This window comes from Octodon degus, unplaced genomic scaffold (assembly GCF_000260255.1).
Source record: "Octodon degus isolate 3935 unplaced genomic scaffold, OctDeg1.0 scaffold00008, whole genome shotgun sequence".
Lineage (NCBI taxonomy): Eukaryota > Metazoa > Chordata > Mammalia > Rodentia > Octodontidae > Octodon > Octodon degus.
Window position 1 is genome coordinate 15167691 of NW_004524584.1, and position 13807 is coordinate 15181497.

The following is a 13807-nucleotide window of genomic DNA, read 5'->3' on the forward strand; positions in this document are numbered from 1 at the left end:
ATATAGAAAGTTCAAGGCTGGCTTGAACTACATGGTGAGACCCTGTCTAATAAATAAATAAATAAATAAATAAATAAATAAATAAATAAATAATGTAGCTCAGTGGGAAGACCCTGGGTTCAATCCCCAGTATCGCTCTCTTACACAGACACACGTGGCTCAAATAAAGCATTGGATCAATGAGATAAGTATTCTTTAAAGCTGGGGCCCTCCCACAAGTGAGGAGATACCTTCAGCCAGACTTTCTGTGAAACACCAAGAGAAATGGAGGCCTACTCCTGAGAACACAGTCCCTCTATCTTGGGCTCCCTCTGCTGGCAGCTTTAAAGTCCTGAGATCTCAGGGAAACTATTTCAGAATGAGTTGTTTTGGGACAAACAGAAGCATAGGAAAAATCACTCCATAAACAGGACACCCTGAGACACTTGCTCCTGCCCCATCCTTAGCCGCTCCTTGGTTCTCTGGCCTTTTCTTGTTGGAGCCTAGAATTTGTCTCAAAGTTGATATTCAGCTGAATTTTGGCCAGCTCTGAGGAGGTCCATAAACCTTAGGCTACCTGTACCACCAAAGCCAGAAAAGACCCTTCTCAATGAGCTCTCCTAGCCTGTAATCCCTGTACCACCCCCCAGAGGATCAACAAACCTCTCTAAAACCAGGCGGTTGACGGTCTCACTGGCCACTGGTGGCAGGTTCAAGGTTTCCTGTAACATCATTAGCTTCTTTTTCAGGCTCTTGGGGAGGGAAAATGAAAGACAGGATGAGCACAGACATACTGTAGAGAATAAGGAGCATGTGAGACACGTGCTGGGAACAGAACAAGATCTGAAACCAAACACAAGCTGCAGGCATACAGCAAGGAAAGGCAGAAGCTGCAGACCAGACTGATCAAGGTGCACACCCTAGGCCCACCCTTTACCCCAGGAGGATTTTGGGAGTTTAGAATCACCACCATTGACCAGGACTAAAAGAGTTTCAGGCAGAAAAAGGCAAGTCCTACTCTCATTTTTCTTTTTTCTCTTTGAGACAGGGTCTCCCCATGTAGCCCAAGTTGGCCTTAAACTTTTTTTTAAAATTAATTTTATTGAGAAACAAATAGTAATGAGACAGTTTCAAAACCAATTAGTAGGACAGTTTCTTTTTTTTTTTCTTTTTTTTTTGGCTGAACCGAGGATTGAACTCAGGTTCTTGCACTTGCCAGGGAAGCACTTATTCCACTGAACCATCTCCCCAGCCCTAGGACAGTTTCAATAATTAATACATTTGGCCTTAAACTTGTACCAAGCCTCCTGCCTCAGTCTCCAAAATCGTAGGATTACAGGCATGTGCCACCACACCAGTTATCCAACCCATACTTTTAGAGGCACATAAATTACTCCTTAGACTCATCAAGCCAAGAACACCCCTCACCGTGATTTCCTTGTCAGCATTCTGTAAGTCCTTCTGAGCTGACCTTAGCTCCAGCTTGGTCTCATCCAGTTCAGAGCAGACCATTTGCAACTACAAGAAAGTATAGGGAGAATTAGATGTGGTAGTACATGCCTGTGATCCCAGCAATTGGGAGGCTGAGGAAGAAAGATTGCCACCCATGAGTTAAAGCCAGCTCAGGCTACATAGCGAGTTTAAGACCAGTCTAAACTCCACCGTGAGATCCTGTCTCAAACAAAACAAACCACCCCCAATAAAGAAAGTATAGGGAGTAAAGGACAAACCCAATAGTGGCCATATGCTCTTCCCCCTGCCTACTGCTACCTAGTTCATAGCCAGAGAAACTTAAGAGTGCATAAGAAATTAGCGGTATGGGAGAGACCCCAGACATCAGGGGTGAAGCCTCAATCTGGCAATGCATGTATGGGGCTGCCTGGGAGTCAAGATGCTCCCTGGACACTGTATCTTGTGGCTACATCATCTCAGAAGTGAAAACAGATTGCTCCTAGGCCTCGCATTACATGCCTGAGCTGTCATATTTGGGGCCTGTGCTCCCCATTCAGCTGAGAGGCACCAGAAGCTAGGAAGAACAGAAAGAACCATGAGTGTGCACCACTGGGAGGTTATCTCTATAATCTGATGCCCCCAAAGGACAAGGCAAATGGCAAGAGCCAATAAGTAACCAGTCCCTAGCACCTACCAGCCACCCGCCAGCCTGATGGAGCCAGTTCTGAAGACCTAGGTGAACAAAACAGCTATCTTTCCCTCTCCATCTTTTGCTCCTTGAGCAGGTACCTTATTTTTGGAGAGGACCAAGTCCTTTCGTAGTTTGTCAGCCAGCTCCCCTGAGGCCTTCCTCGCCTCTTTCAGATTTTCATACTCTCTGCAAAGTAGCCATAAAAAGAGATGTCAAAATAGGACACCTTGCCAGGCAGACCCAGCCAAGGCCTCATCACCTTCTCAGCTCAGCCTGGTTCCTCTTTTTGTGCTTGAGCCCCATAGGGCCAGGTGGCACTGTGGAGGGTCCCACACAGAATGCAATGGGACCTGGTTACACAGAGCCCTACTTGGCCTGCAGACATAGATAACTTGAGAAGCTGTGCAGGAAGCTCCCGTCTCACTAGAGGGCTCTCTACACCACCTGGTGCCTACAAGAGGCATTTTGGACCCTCTGCTTGTCAGCCAGGTCACACCTTTTCCTAGTACCCTCACCATAAGAATGTGAGCAGTTTCTGATCTAAATCAGACAAGGTCAGTAGCAGTGCCAAGGGTAAATAACTCAGATACCCATGAAGGGGCTTATGGCTTGGAGAGCTATGTAAACTATAGAAATAACACTTATAATTCACTACAATTCTTTTTGTGTTTGTTTTCATTTTTGCTTTTTTTGTGACAGGGTCCCACTAAGTAATTCAGGCTGGCTTTGAACTCGCTATGTAGCCCAAGCTGCCCTGGAATTTGCAGCGATTCCGTCTCAGCCTCCAGAGTGTTGGGATTATAGGCCTGTGCCACCAGGCCTAGCTTCACTGCAATTCTTGCAGCAACCCTATGAGGTATACCTATTACTAGCTCCATGAAGGAAAGTGAGGGTCAGAAGCCAAGAAACTAGCTCTAGCTCACACATCTGGTTTGAGAGGAAGTCAAGCAAAGGGAGCGTAGCTACACAGCTAACTCCCTGACTCAATCTGCTTTATAAGAGATAGGCAACTGAGGCATGGTGAGGCTCTCATGCCTAGCTCCTTCACACACTGAGCGCGAAGAGTACGTACTTCTTGAGGGATACACAGTACACAGCCAGCTGTTCCACCGCTGACTGTCCCACACCCATGTCTCGAATCATTTCCTCTACCTCAGGCCGCTGGCTCTGGAGTAGGTGCTCAATCCTGAAAAACATACCCGGCCCACGGCATTTAAAATCTGGAGGCTGATAGTTAAGTCTGCTTCCCTTTGCTGCCATTGCTATAGCAACAGCCTGAGCTGCTAGGATGCTTTAGCAAGTGGGTGTGCCCACGGAAAGGCTCCACAGCAAAGCTGAGCACAGCTCCAGGGATGCTGCTGAGAAAGACGAGGCACTGACAGGGACCTCAAGGTCAAGGATTTCATGTAGAGAGGTTCCCGGAGGGAAAGATCTGTCAGGAAAGACAGATATTGGAGTATAGGCAATGGGAGAGGAAGGAGTGCAGCACCCTCCCCCATAGAAAATAAAGGGGTCCACATAACAAAGCAGGGAACCTTTGCCTATATGTGGCTGACCTGAACACTCTACTCCCTAATGCTGTCCTGTGAACAGCCCACCTGGGGTCCATCAGAGGGAAGACACAATACAGGTACCAGCTCCACACTCACTGTTCCATGGTCTTCATCTTGTTCCTGAGTCGGCGGGCCTCCTCCCGTGCTTGCTTAGTCTCATCCTGCTGCTGCTCCAAGTATGTCATCTGCTTCTGAGGAGCAAACACCCATATACATTGCTTGGAAGTTACCAGGAGTTATGGCTGAAGTCAGTGGGAGTATGCTGCTTTAGTGCTTACTGTATTGTCTTTTGAAAATGCTGATAACTATATATTTCCAAATCCCTGGATAATATATGGTCCCCACTCAGGCCTGTGCTCTTTTTGCCAAATTAAGGCTATAGGCCAGGTGCTGCTTTATGTCTGTGCCTGCTTCTTCTTACATAGGCATAGTCCACTGCCAGGGCCACTGTAGGTTGCTAAGGTTCCATGAGCTAGGTCTCATGGTGCATGTTGTACAGGTAGCTGAAGAAGTGCAGAGGACAAACCCGGGCCTCAACAGCAACCACCCGACCCATAGACAGGTGCCAGTATAGTAAACTGAGCCAGGAACAGCTAGCCAGGATGTCCTCAGCAGGAGGACTCCATCTCTGACCTGGGAATGCCATCACAGACTTCTGCTTTGCAGCCAGGTACAAGTTAGTTCCCTACACTGGCCAAGCCATGTGATCCAGCCCAGCCCCCAAGCAGGAACAGAGAATGAATATCCTGGGGCCTTGTCTGTTCACAAAGATGGCTCCTTTTCCCTTTCAAATGGCATCCAGCAAGGACTGCTCCTGCCTACAAGGCCAGAATATCAATCGTAGGTTCAGATCAATCACCTTATGCCCCTTAGAGAGCAAGAGGCTCACCAAGCCAGGCCGATACAAAATTCATCTGGGTTTAGGCTGCTCGCTCTACAGGCTTTGATCTGCATGGTCAGCTCAGCACAGGCAACTTCAAAGGCCTCTGCTCTTCCCTGGGATTCTGTTTGATCCTGCTCCAGAGAGCAGCCTAGACTGGAGTGCTAATGGAAGGTTCTTCAGGCTGGCATCATCAGTGGAGTATGAGCCACTTTTGGAAACATGGTCCAGCCTCACTAAGGTCTTAATTGAACATCCCTCTGTGATGTGTTGTGAAGGATGCACTTCTCTAAGCACAGCCAACATGATTTTTTCTTGTAGGTCAGATGGCAGAGGATAGGAGAGCCAGAGGAAGAAGCCATTTGCTTCCACTTCACGACTACACAAACCAAGGCACTGATGGAGGCAGAACCAGAAGACAAGCCCATAATGGTAGGCCAGAGCTAAGGCTCTACTTCCCCACCAACTCAGTGCCTGAAAAATAGAGAACCTACTTTGAGTGTGCTGCAGAGCATCTCAGCCTTGTCTAAAGCCCTCTGCAGAGATCCCACAGTGGCATTGCGTTCTTCCAGCGTGCCCCGTAGACAGTCGATGATGGCTTGGCTGTCCCGTTTCTCCTTCTCTGGAACAGGGTGAGTGGATGAAAGATTAGGCCTACCTGCCCATCAGCATGAAAACCTTGGCACCTGAGTTCCAGCTCCTCATCTCTGAGCCAGGTAGCATTAGGCTCTGGCCACAATGCTGGGAGGCCTACTTCTCTGTCTGGCATGCGCCAACTTGGAGCTGAAGCCAGAGTCAGAACCAAGCCCTCTTTTGGCTGCTTGAACTACTTGGGAAATTTTCACTGTTTTCCTTCCCATCATTATTGTAGAACTCAAGCATGTTCCTCAGCAACTAAATCTTTTCCTGTAGATACTTTGTCTATCCAGTAGCCTCTCTCAGCCTAGGTCCTGGGCCAGAAGCCCAACATAGCAGAGGCTCACCTGGTGTAGGCAGACAGCATCAGTCACATCCTCTCCTCTCCTGGCAGTCATAAGAAGTAGCATAACTTTTAGACATACAAAGTGGGGACAGCCTTTGCCCTTAGCCCATTCCCTAGCATCCGAGCAAAGGGCTCCTGCAGGCCCTGTGTCTTGCTAACTCACCTTTCTGGAAAAGCTGGGCTCTTACATTGTCCAGTTCATTCTGCAAGACAATACCAACAGTAAGTGACAAGGATGCCTCATACCTGCCTCCATAAGGCCTCCTGTATGCTGTGAGAAGCTCTAGGATGACCAATAAGACTATAGGGAAGAATGTAGCCCAATGAAGTCCAAGCTAAGCTAATAATGAACATAAAAGCATCGTTTTATCTCTATATGCCTTTTAAAAACATAGTTAAGGGCCAGCCAGAAAGCTCAGTGGACTAAAGCATCTGCTTTGGCAGAGCACAGAGGCCAGCATTCAATCCCGTGCCAGCCCCGCCTCCAGGGCATGCTGAGACAGCAATTGAGACTGGGTGTGGTGGCACACACCTGTAATCCCAGCACTTGGGAGGCTAAAAACACGAGGAGTACTATGAGTCTGATCTATGTAGAGAGACCCTGTCCTAAATTCATTTAAAAAAAAAAAAAAAAGGGAAAGCCAGGTATGGTAACACCCACTTATAATCTCGGCACCCTGGAAGGTTGAGGCAGGAAGATCAAAAGTTTGGGCCTTGGGCAACTTAGTGACTTCAAAACAAAGGATAGTGCATAGGAATGTGGCTCAGTGCAAGGGCTCTAGGTTCAAGCCCTAGTACCACAAAATAAATAATACAGACATAGATAAGATGGAGGAAACTAATCTCAGCAGCAAGGTCCTGGGACAGGGAAAGGAGTACAACAGGGAAAAGGTAAATGATGGGGCTGGTGGGATGGCTCAGTGGTCTAAAGCACCTACTTAGAACAAGCTTAGCAAAGCATAGGGACTGTGGTTCAGTCCCCCAGCACCACATGCCAGCCAGCCCCGCCCCCTGGTGGGCTGAGCTGGCCACACACACACACACACACACACACAAATAAATAAAATTAAAAAAAAAAAAAAAGGTAAATGAAGTAGGGTCTGTGAGTCCGTCCCAGTAATGGAAGCTTTTACTGCCTCTCTAGCCTATACTAGCCTCACCTTCTCTGGGCATCAGCTGTACTCACTAGGATGACTGAGGAACTTGGGCCACACTCCTTAATTCAGAGTGTACCTTTTTCTAAGCTGTAAGTTGGCTCTGTGTGCCACAAACCTTCTAGGTCCAGGATCCAATTAGGATTGGTAAGCAGGGCAGTGCTTTGCATCCTGTAGCCCTGGATGAAACTGCACATGTATTAGGTTCTGACCAATCTGTTGTGAGGGGCCAAAAAGCCCCTCAAGTCTTTGAATATGTTCCAGAGTCACTGCCACACTACTGAAAGGCTAGGGCAGAAATGAATACAGCTCCCACATGGCAGTCCGGAGAACTCACTCCTCTAGGCAAGAGAGGTACCTACTCCATAACCAGGAAAACTAAGGTTTTGCAGAAGTGAAACACTTGACCAAGGGTCCATAGAACTAGCTGGACAGAATCTAGGCAAACTTTCCTCTAATCACCCTCCTAAGCTCAATATGAAACTCAGAATTTCACATGTGACCCCAAACTATGGCCTAGTAGCTGGGTAAGCCCCCTGCTCTTAAATTCTCCCCCATAACTCTGAGAGCAGGGGCTTCTGGAGCTGAGCTGATGAGTACAGGCTGGACAGTTGTGGGCAGTAGACGTGCTGGGTAGGAAAGGATATGCAGAATCTACCTGAGAACACACACCATCCCAAGGCTGCTGCGCCACTGCATCCCTTCCACGCCCCAGGACGTGTCTTCCAGGCTCCTGCCCCAAACAACTCATGATGTTGCCTCCCTGTCTCACAGACCTGGTTTCAAAAGAAATGAAGTTGCCTTTGTTGCTTTCTTCAGAGGGAAAACATCACTTAAAACTGGAAGCAGTTACTAGGACAAAAACATGCTGGCTCAAAACACAAAACACTAAAGCAGTGAGATTGCAAGGACAGCAGGACACCTGGGGCCATGGCTAAATGAACTCTGATCTGACTGATGCCCAGCAATTAGCTCTGAGTCTAGGGATCTATTGTGAACCCTGATCCAACTGCCTCAAGCTTTCTGCCAATTCAGCCCTCTCATTAAAAAACAAAAAATAAACAAACAAAAAAACCCCCTAAATTTTAGAAAGGAAACAGATGCACAGGAAGGACCCTATACTCATCCTTCCCTGCAGGGTGGGTTTTTCCTGGGTTCCGATTTTTTTTTGTATTTTAGGGAAGGCTCTACAGGGTATCCAATGTCTCACTACTAGATTGGACTCATAGTGATCTGCCTGTTTACAGTCTCCCAAGAGCTGGGATTACAGGCACGCACCACCACGCCCAGTCTCAATTGCCATCTCAGTGCACCCCAGAGGCGGACCTGGCAGGGCAGGCCTGGGATCAAACCCTGGCCCCGGAGCCTGCTTGCAGTCACTTTAATCCGCTGAGCTATTTGGCCAGCCTCGATAACTGCATCTTATTTTCACTTGTCCTCCTCTCTCCTTGTTTCTGCCCTGCAATCTCTACCAAGTCCTCCCTCCATAACCCCATCTCCGTACTCCACCCTCTCTGTGTGGGAGTGGCACGTGAGCTCCCAGAGGGCTCTAGAATTCAGCAGAACAAGAGTGATCAATTCTGGGTACCTTTAAGAATTCTGCATCCAGGGTAGTCTCCTCCTCCTGGGCCAGGTCAAAGAAGAGCTTATTGATAATGGTTCTTTTACCAACCTGGATGGGAGAACAAGATAAAAGTGTGACTTCTTAAAAGGGTCCTGGGCAAGAAGGAAGGGTATACAAGGGTCCAACTGCCTACCAATATGCAGAGTAGAACTGTTCCTAGGCCTAACTTTTCCAAAGTATATTGTTGGGCCTCAGAAGCCCTCCTCAGCCCTATAATTTCCCCAAGCTGGAACTGCTGGTTTGGTGGTTGCTGAAGTCACACTGCTAGACACATGACACGTGCTCAAAAGATGCCTCCATTCTATGAGCTTGGGCATTTTCTAGGCAGGAATGGAGGCAAGATATGTACAGATGGAAACTGGCCCAGGTAAGCCTAGCTGCCAGCTACCTCTGGGTGTAAGCAGACATCCCAGGCAACTTGGTGGTACAGGTGAGGCTCAAATTATCTCAAACAAGGAAGGCAAAAAGGGTCAGATATACTGTTCAGTTTCAGAGATCATTCCACATTTGTGCTTTTATTTATTTATTTATTTATTTTTTTTTTAAATTTTTGGTGGAACCGGGGATTGAACTCAGACCCTTGCGCTTGCCAGGGAAGCATTTATTCTACTTAGCCATCTCCCTGGCCCCAGGTGAGAGTATTGAGGGGCTGAGTTCAATCTCCGGTTCCACAAAAAAAGAAAAAAATACTCTCACCTGGATTCGGCATTGTGGGCAGGTCCGACTTGGTGCTGTCTCAAACCACTGAAAGAGGCTAAAATGAAAACAAGAAAAATGTTGTAAACCTTGTGGCTTAGGACCCTGTTCATCCTCAACCCAGTATCTGCGCGCAGGGTAAGGCAACACCACAAGCAGTTATGGCACCTCCCACAAGGCCTGACTAATATTCAGCACTCAGACCAACTAGCCCTATCTATAGTTTTAGCCAGAATCTGTTCTGCCAACTTTTTGGACTTTGATCCAGAGTCAGGTGGCAGTCAAAATCCAGGGTCCCTCAGAAATAAGGGCTCTGATAATACCCCCGCTTTAAGATACGATTCCAAAGACTATACTTTCAAGATAAGGGTAAGTACTGGTAAAAGCAAAACATAGCCCAGCAGTGGATGAAGCTTAATATGATGGCCTTGGGTTCAATCCCTGGTACTACAAAAAACATTTTTTTTTTTTTTTTTTGGTGGAACCGGGGATCGAACTCAGGTCCTTGAGCTTGCCAGGGAAGCGCTTATTCCACTGAGCTATCTCCCCAGCCCCAACAATTTTTTTTTTTTTTAAATATTCTTCTACTAATAGACTTTTCAATTTCCAGGGACTAGAGAGAAACAGTCATCTCTGGAATGTATCACCTCTTAGACTCAAATGTTTCATATAAATTTATTTTTAATTATCAGGTACAACCTAGAATCATGGCTAACCAGACATGGTGGAAAATTGCAAAGCAAAGAGAATATATAAATCAAATTGGAGGGCTGGGGAGATAGCTCAGTAGAATAAGTGCTTGCCTGGCAAGCACAAGGTCCTGTGTTCAATCCCCAGTACCGCAAAAAAAAAAAAAAAAAAAAGGGAACCCTATTATGCTTTTTGTTTCTGTTTGTTGTGAGACAGAGTCTTGCTATGGTGTAGTAGTTTATGCCAGCCTTGAACTCATTATGTAGTCTAGGCTGGCCTTCAATTCACAGCGATCCTCCTGCCTCAGCCTCCTAAGTGCTGGGATTACAAGCATGCACCACCATGCCTGGACAGGAACACTATTATGGATGAACCACAAAATCCTAACACTGAGGAATTTTATAAGTCAGACACAAAATTATATTCTGTATGATTCCATTTACATAAATGAAAAATGTACATAAAATTCATCTCTGCTCTCAAAGATAGTGGGTTAATGAGCTGGGTGAGGTGGAGCAGGCCTGTGGTCCCAGCACTCAGGAGGCTGAGGCAGGAGCAAGTATGAGACCAGCCTGGGCTACAACATAAGCTCAAGGCCAGCCTGAGCTACATAGTGAGACCCTGTCTCAAAAAAAAGATGTTGGTTACCTTTTTAGAGAGGAGTAAAGAGACAGTAATGGGGTCATCAGAAGAGTGTCTATAGAGGTTTCAAGACCTGACAGTACCTTCTTTGCTGCCTTTCCTCTTCTCTTCCTCCTTCCTTCCTGCAGTGCTGGGGCTCAAATCCAGGGCCTCTTGCATGCTAGTCAAGTACTCTACCACTGAAATAACTATTCCTCAGTCCCATATCCTCTTTATCTGAATTCTGACTACATGGATATACTTGTTTATGAAAATTCTGCAGGTCACTTGTATTTTTCTATAGCTATATTATACTTCAATAGAAAAAAATTAAAATGTAAACCAGCACACAGGGAAAAGAACATAAACCAGAAGTAGATGTCCACAAAGCCCTCAGGTCAATTACAGCCCAAACACATATGCTAAAACATAAAAACCAAGTCTGAAATATCAGTAAAGAATCAGCAACTAAATGGTCACACTGCAAAATTTTAAGAAGAATCCAACAAGGTCAGGCAGTTTAAGCTCAGAAAAAGAAAAGCAAAAACAAAGTCACAAATTATATTATTTGGTTTTTTTGGTACCTGGGATCAAACTAAGGACCCTGCACTTGCCAGGCAGGGACTTATGCCACTGAGCTATCTCCTCAGCCCACAAATTCTTTTTTTGTTTTGTTTTGTTTTGTTTTGTTTTGTTTTGTTTTTTGAGACAGAGTGGGCAGGTCAAATGAAATATTAAGAATTAAGAAGATGAAACATAGAGTCAATAGGAGACATAGAAAAATTGCTGGGGATATAGCTCAGTGGCACAGCGCTTGCCTGGCAAGTGCAGCATCATCATCATCATCATCTGAGAAGGTCTAGCACATGTACAAATGTGAGTTCTGGAAAGAAAACTATAGGAAGAATAATGTTACTATCACCACCAAAAAAGTCCACATTCTAGTATCTCAAACCTGTGAATATGTTGTACGGTAAGGAATTTTGCAATTAGGAGTGTTTTGTTGTTCACTTTCGTGTCTATGTTTTTGTTACTATTTTGCAGTGCTGAGGATTGAACAGCAGGGCTTGGAGCACAATAAGTACTGCTGGACCACTGAGCTACACTCCAACTCCTAAGAGGGATTATCACAAGGGTCCTTATAAGAGTGAGATAGGGGCCAGGATTACAGTGATGTGTACCTGTAATGACAGAACTCTAAGAGGCTCAAGCAGGAGGATCAGGGCTAGGGAGATAGCTCAGTACAATAAGCGCTTGCCTGGCAAGCACAGTGCCTGAGTTCAATCCCTGGTTCCACAAAAAAAAAAAAAAAAAAAAAAGCAAGAGGATCATAAGTTTGGGCAATTTTGTGTGACACTGTCAAAAAATAAAAAGATCTGAGGAAGTAGCTTAGTGTAAGGGGCCTAGATTTGAACCTCAATACTTGAAAATAATTAATTTTTTTTTTTTTTTTTTTTGGAGGAACCAGGGATTGAACTCAGACACTTGGGCTTGCCAGGCAAGCGCTTATTCTACTGAGCCATCTCCCTGGCCCCACTTGAAAATAATTTTTTTAAAAAAATGGCAGAGACAGGAGTATCAGAGTCAGGAAGAGGTCATAAGCCATAAAAGGAAATTAAGTAACACATTCTTAAACAACCAATGAGTCAAAGGAAAAAAAAATCACAAAGGAAATTTAAAAATACTTTGATTAGGGGCCGAAGAGATAGCTCAGTAGAATAAATACTTGCCTGGCAAGCACAAGTTCAATCCCCAGTACCACAAAAAACAAACAAACTTTGATTAGGAGATACAGTAAAAGAAGTACTAAGAGGAAACTAATAATTATAAATGCATACAAAAAGAAGACACCTGTTAGGATGATTATTATTTTAAAAAGGTAGTTGGGCATGGTAGCACATGCCTGTAATTCCATCACTTGGGAGATGGAAGCAGGAAGATCATGAGCCCAGCCAACCTGGACTATACAGCAAAAGTCTATCTTTAAAAAAGAGTTGGTTAAGTGTGGAGAAATTAGAATCTATATACACTGCTGGTAGGTATGCAAAATGACCCCATCACTGTGGAAACAGTATGGCAGCTCCTCCAAAAGTTAAAGATGGAATACTATATGATCCATCAATCCTACCCAAAAGAATTGAAAACAAGGACTCAAAACAGAAGATAGAAAACAGACTCAAACAGTATTTGTACACCAACATTCATAGCATAGCAAAAATGTAGAAATAACTCAAATATCCATGAATAAACAAATGGGTACACAAAATGTGATATACACATGAATGGAATATTACTCAATGGTAAAAAATATTTATATTCTGATGGATGTGGTAGGGTATACTTATAATCCCAACTACATGGCAAGCTGAAATGGAAGTGTCACCAAGTTTGAAGCCAGCCTAGGTATCTTATATGATACCCATGTCTCAAAAATTTAAAAAGGGTTGAGAGGATGGGCCAGATAGCTCAGTGGATTAAGGCACCTGCTTAGGCAGACGCAGGGAGCAGGGACAAGGGTTCAATTACCGGCATGCTGTGCTGGCCCCACCCCCCAGGGCACTGAGACTGGGCATGGTAGCACATGCCTATAATCTCAGCTTTTGGGAGGCTGAAAACTGGAGGATCAATAGAAGTCAGAGTTCAGTCTATGTAGTAAGACCCTGTAGACCCTGTACTAAATACATTAAAAAAAAAAAAAAAAAAGGCTGACAATGTAGCTTGGTGTCAGAGCAAGCACAAGATCCTACAAAATTCTGACATATGCTACAGTAATATAAATAAACCTCAAAGACATTATGCTAAATGAAACCTAACACAAAAAGATAAATACTACATGATTCTACTTACATGAGGTACTTAAAGCAGTGAAATTCAGAGATGAGAAAGAATGGTGGGGGGCTGGGGAGATGGCTCAGTAGAATAAGTGTTTCCCTGGCAAGAGCAAGGGCCTGAGTTCAATCCCCGGTTCCACCAAAAAAAAAAAAAAAAAAGAAAAAAGATGGTTACCAGAGCTTTGGGGCAAGGGACAATTGGAAGTTACTATTTAAGAGGCACTGCAATTCAATTTGGGAAAATAAAAAAAGGTTTTTAGTTACACAAAAATGTGAATGTATGTAATGCCACTCAATTGTATACCTAATAACTATAAAAATGGTACTTTTTATGATTTGCATATTTTGCCACCATTAAAAAAAAAAGCGAGATGCCCTGTCACACCCAAGGATCACGATAGGTCTCAGGGATTGTGACAGTAGTAGAGTGTTTGCCAGGCCTGTGAGAGTTGCTAGAGTTGAGAAACAAAAACAGGAAAAATGACAAGCATTATGAAGGATGTAAAAAAATTACAATTCTCATGCATCCTTGGTGGAAATTTAAAATGATCTGAGATGGGAGTCTATAGCTCAATGGTGCAGCCCATGCTAATCATGCAAGAAAACAGATTCGATCCCTAGCATAAAAAAATCAATTAATGGGGCCGGGGAGAT

At 44.9% G+C, this 13807-nt stretch overlaps 1 protein-coding gene across 1 annotated transcript in view; it reads right to left on the minus strand.

The window, feature by feature from the left end:
* The window catches only part of Traip (TRAF interacting protein), a 23881-nt gene that overhangs the window by 7138 nt on the left and 2936 nt on the right, over positions 1–13807 (minus strand). The window contains exons 2-10 of the mRNA XM_004625110.2: positions 9012–9069; positions 8280–8363; positions 5701–5740; positions 5050–5177; positions 3772–3866; positions 3195–3308; positions 2221–2308; positions 1408–1497; positions 643–731 (exon numbers count right to left, since the gene is read on the minus strand). Coding sequence (XP_004625167.1) covers positions 643–731; positions 1408–1497; positions 2221–2308; positions 3195–3308; positions 3772–3866; positions 5050–5177; positions 5701–5740; positions 8280–8363; positions 9012–9069 — 786 coding nt within the window. The remainder of the gene's footprint in view (positions 1–642; positions 732–1407; positions 1498–2220; positions 2309–3194; positions 3309–3771; positions 3867–5049; positions 5178–5700; positions 5741–8279; positions 8364–9011; positions 9070–13807) is intronic.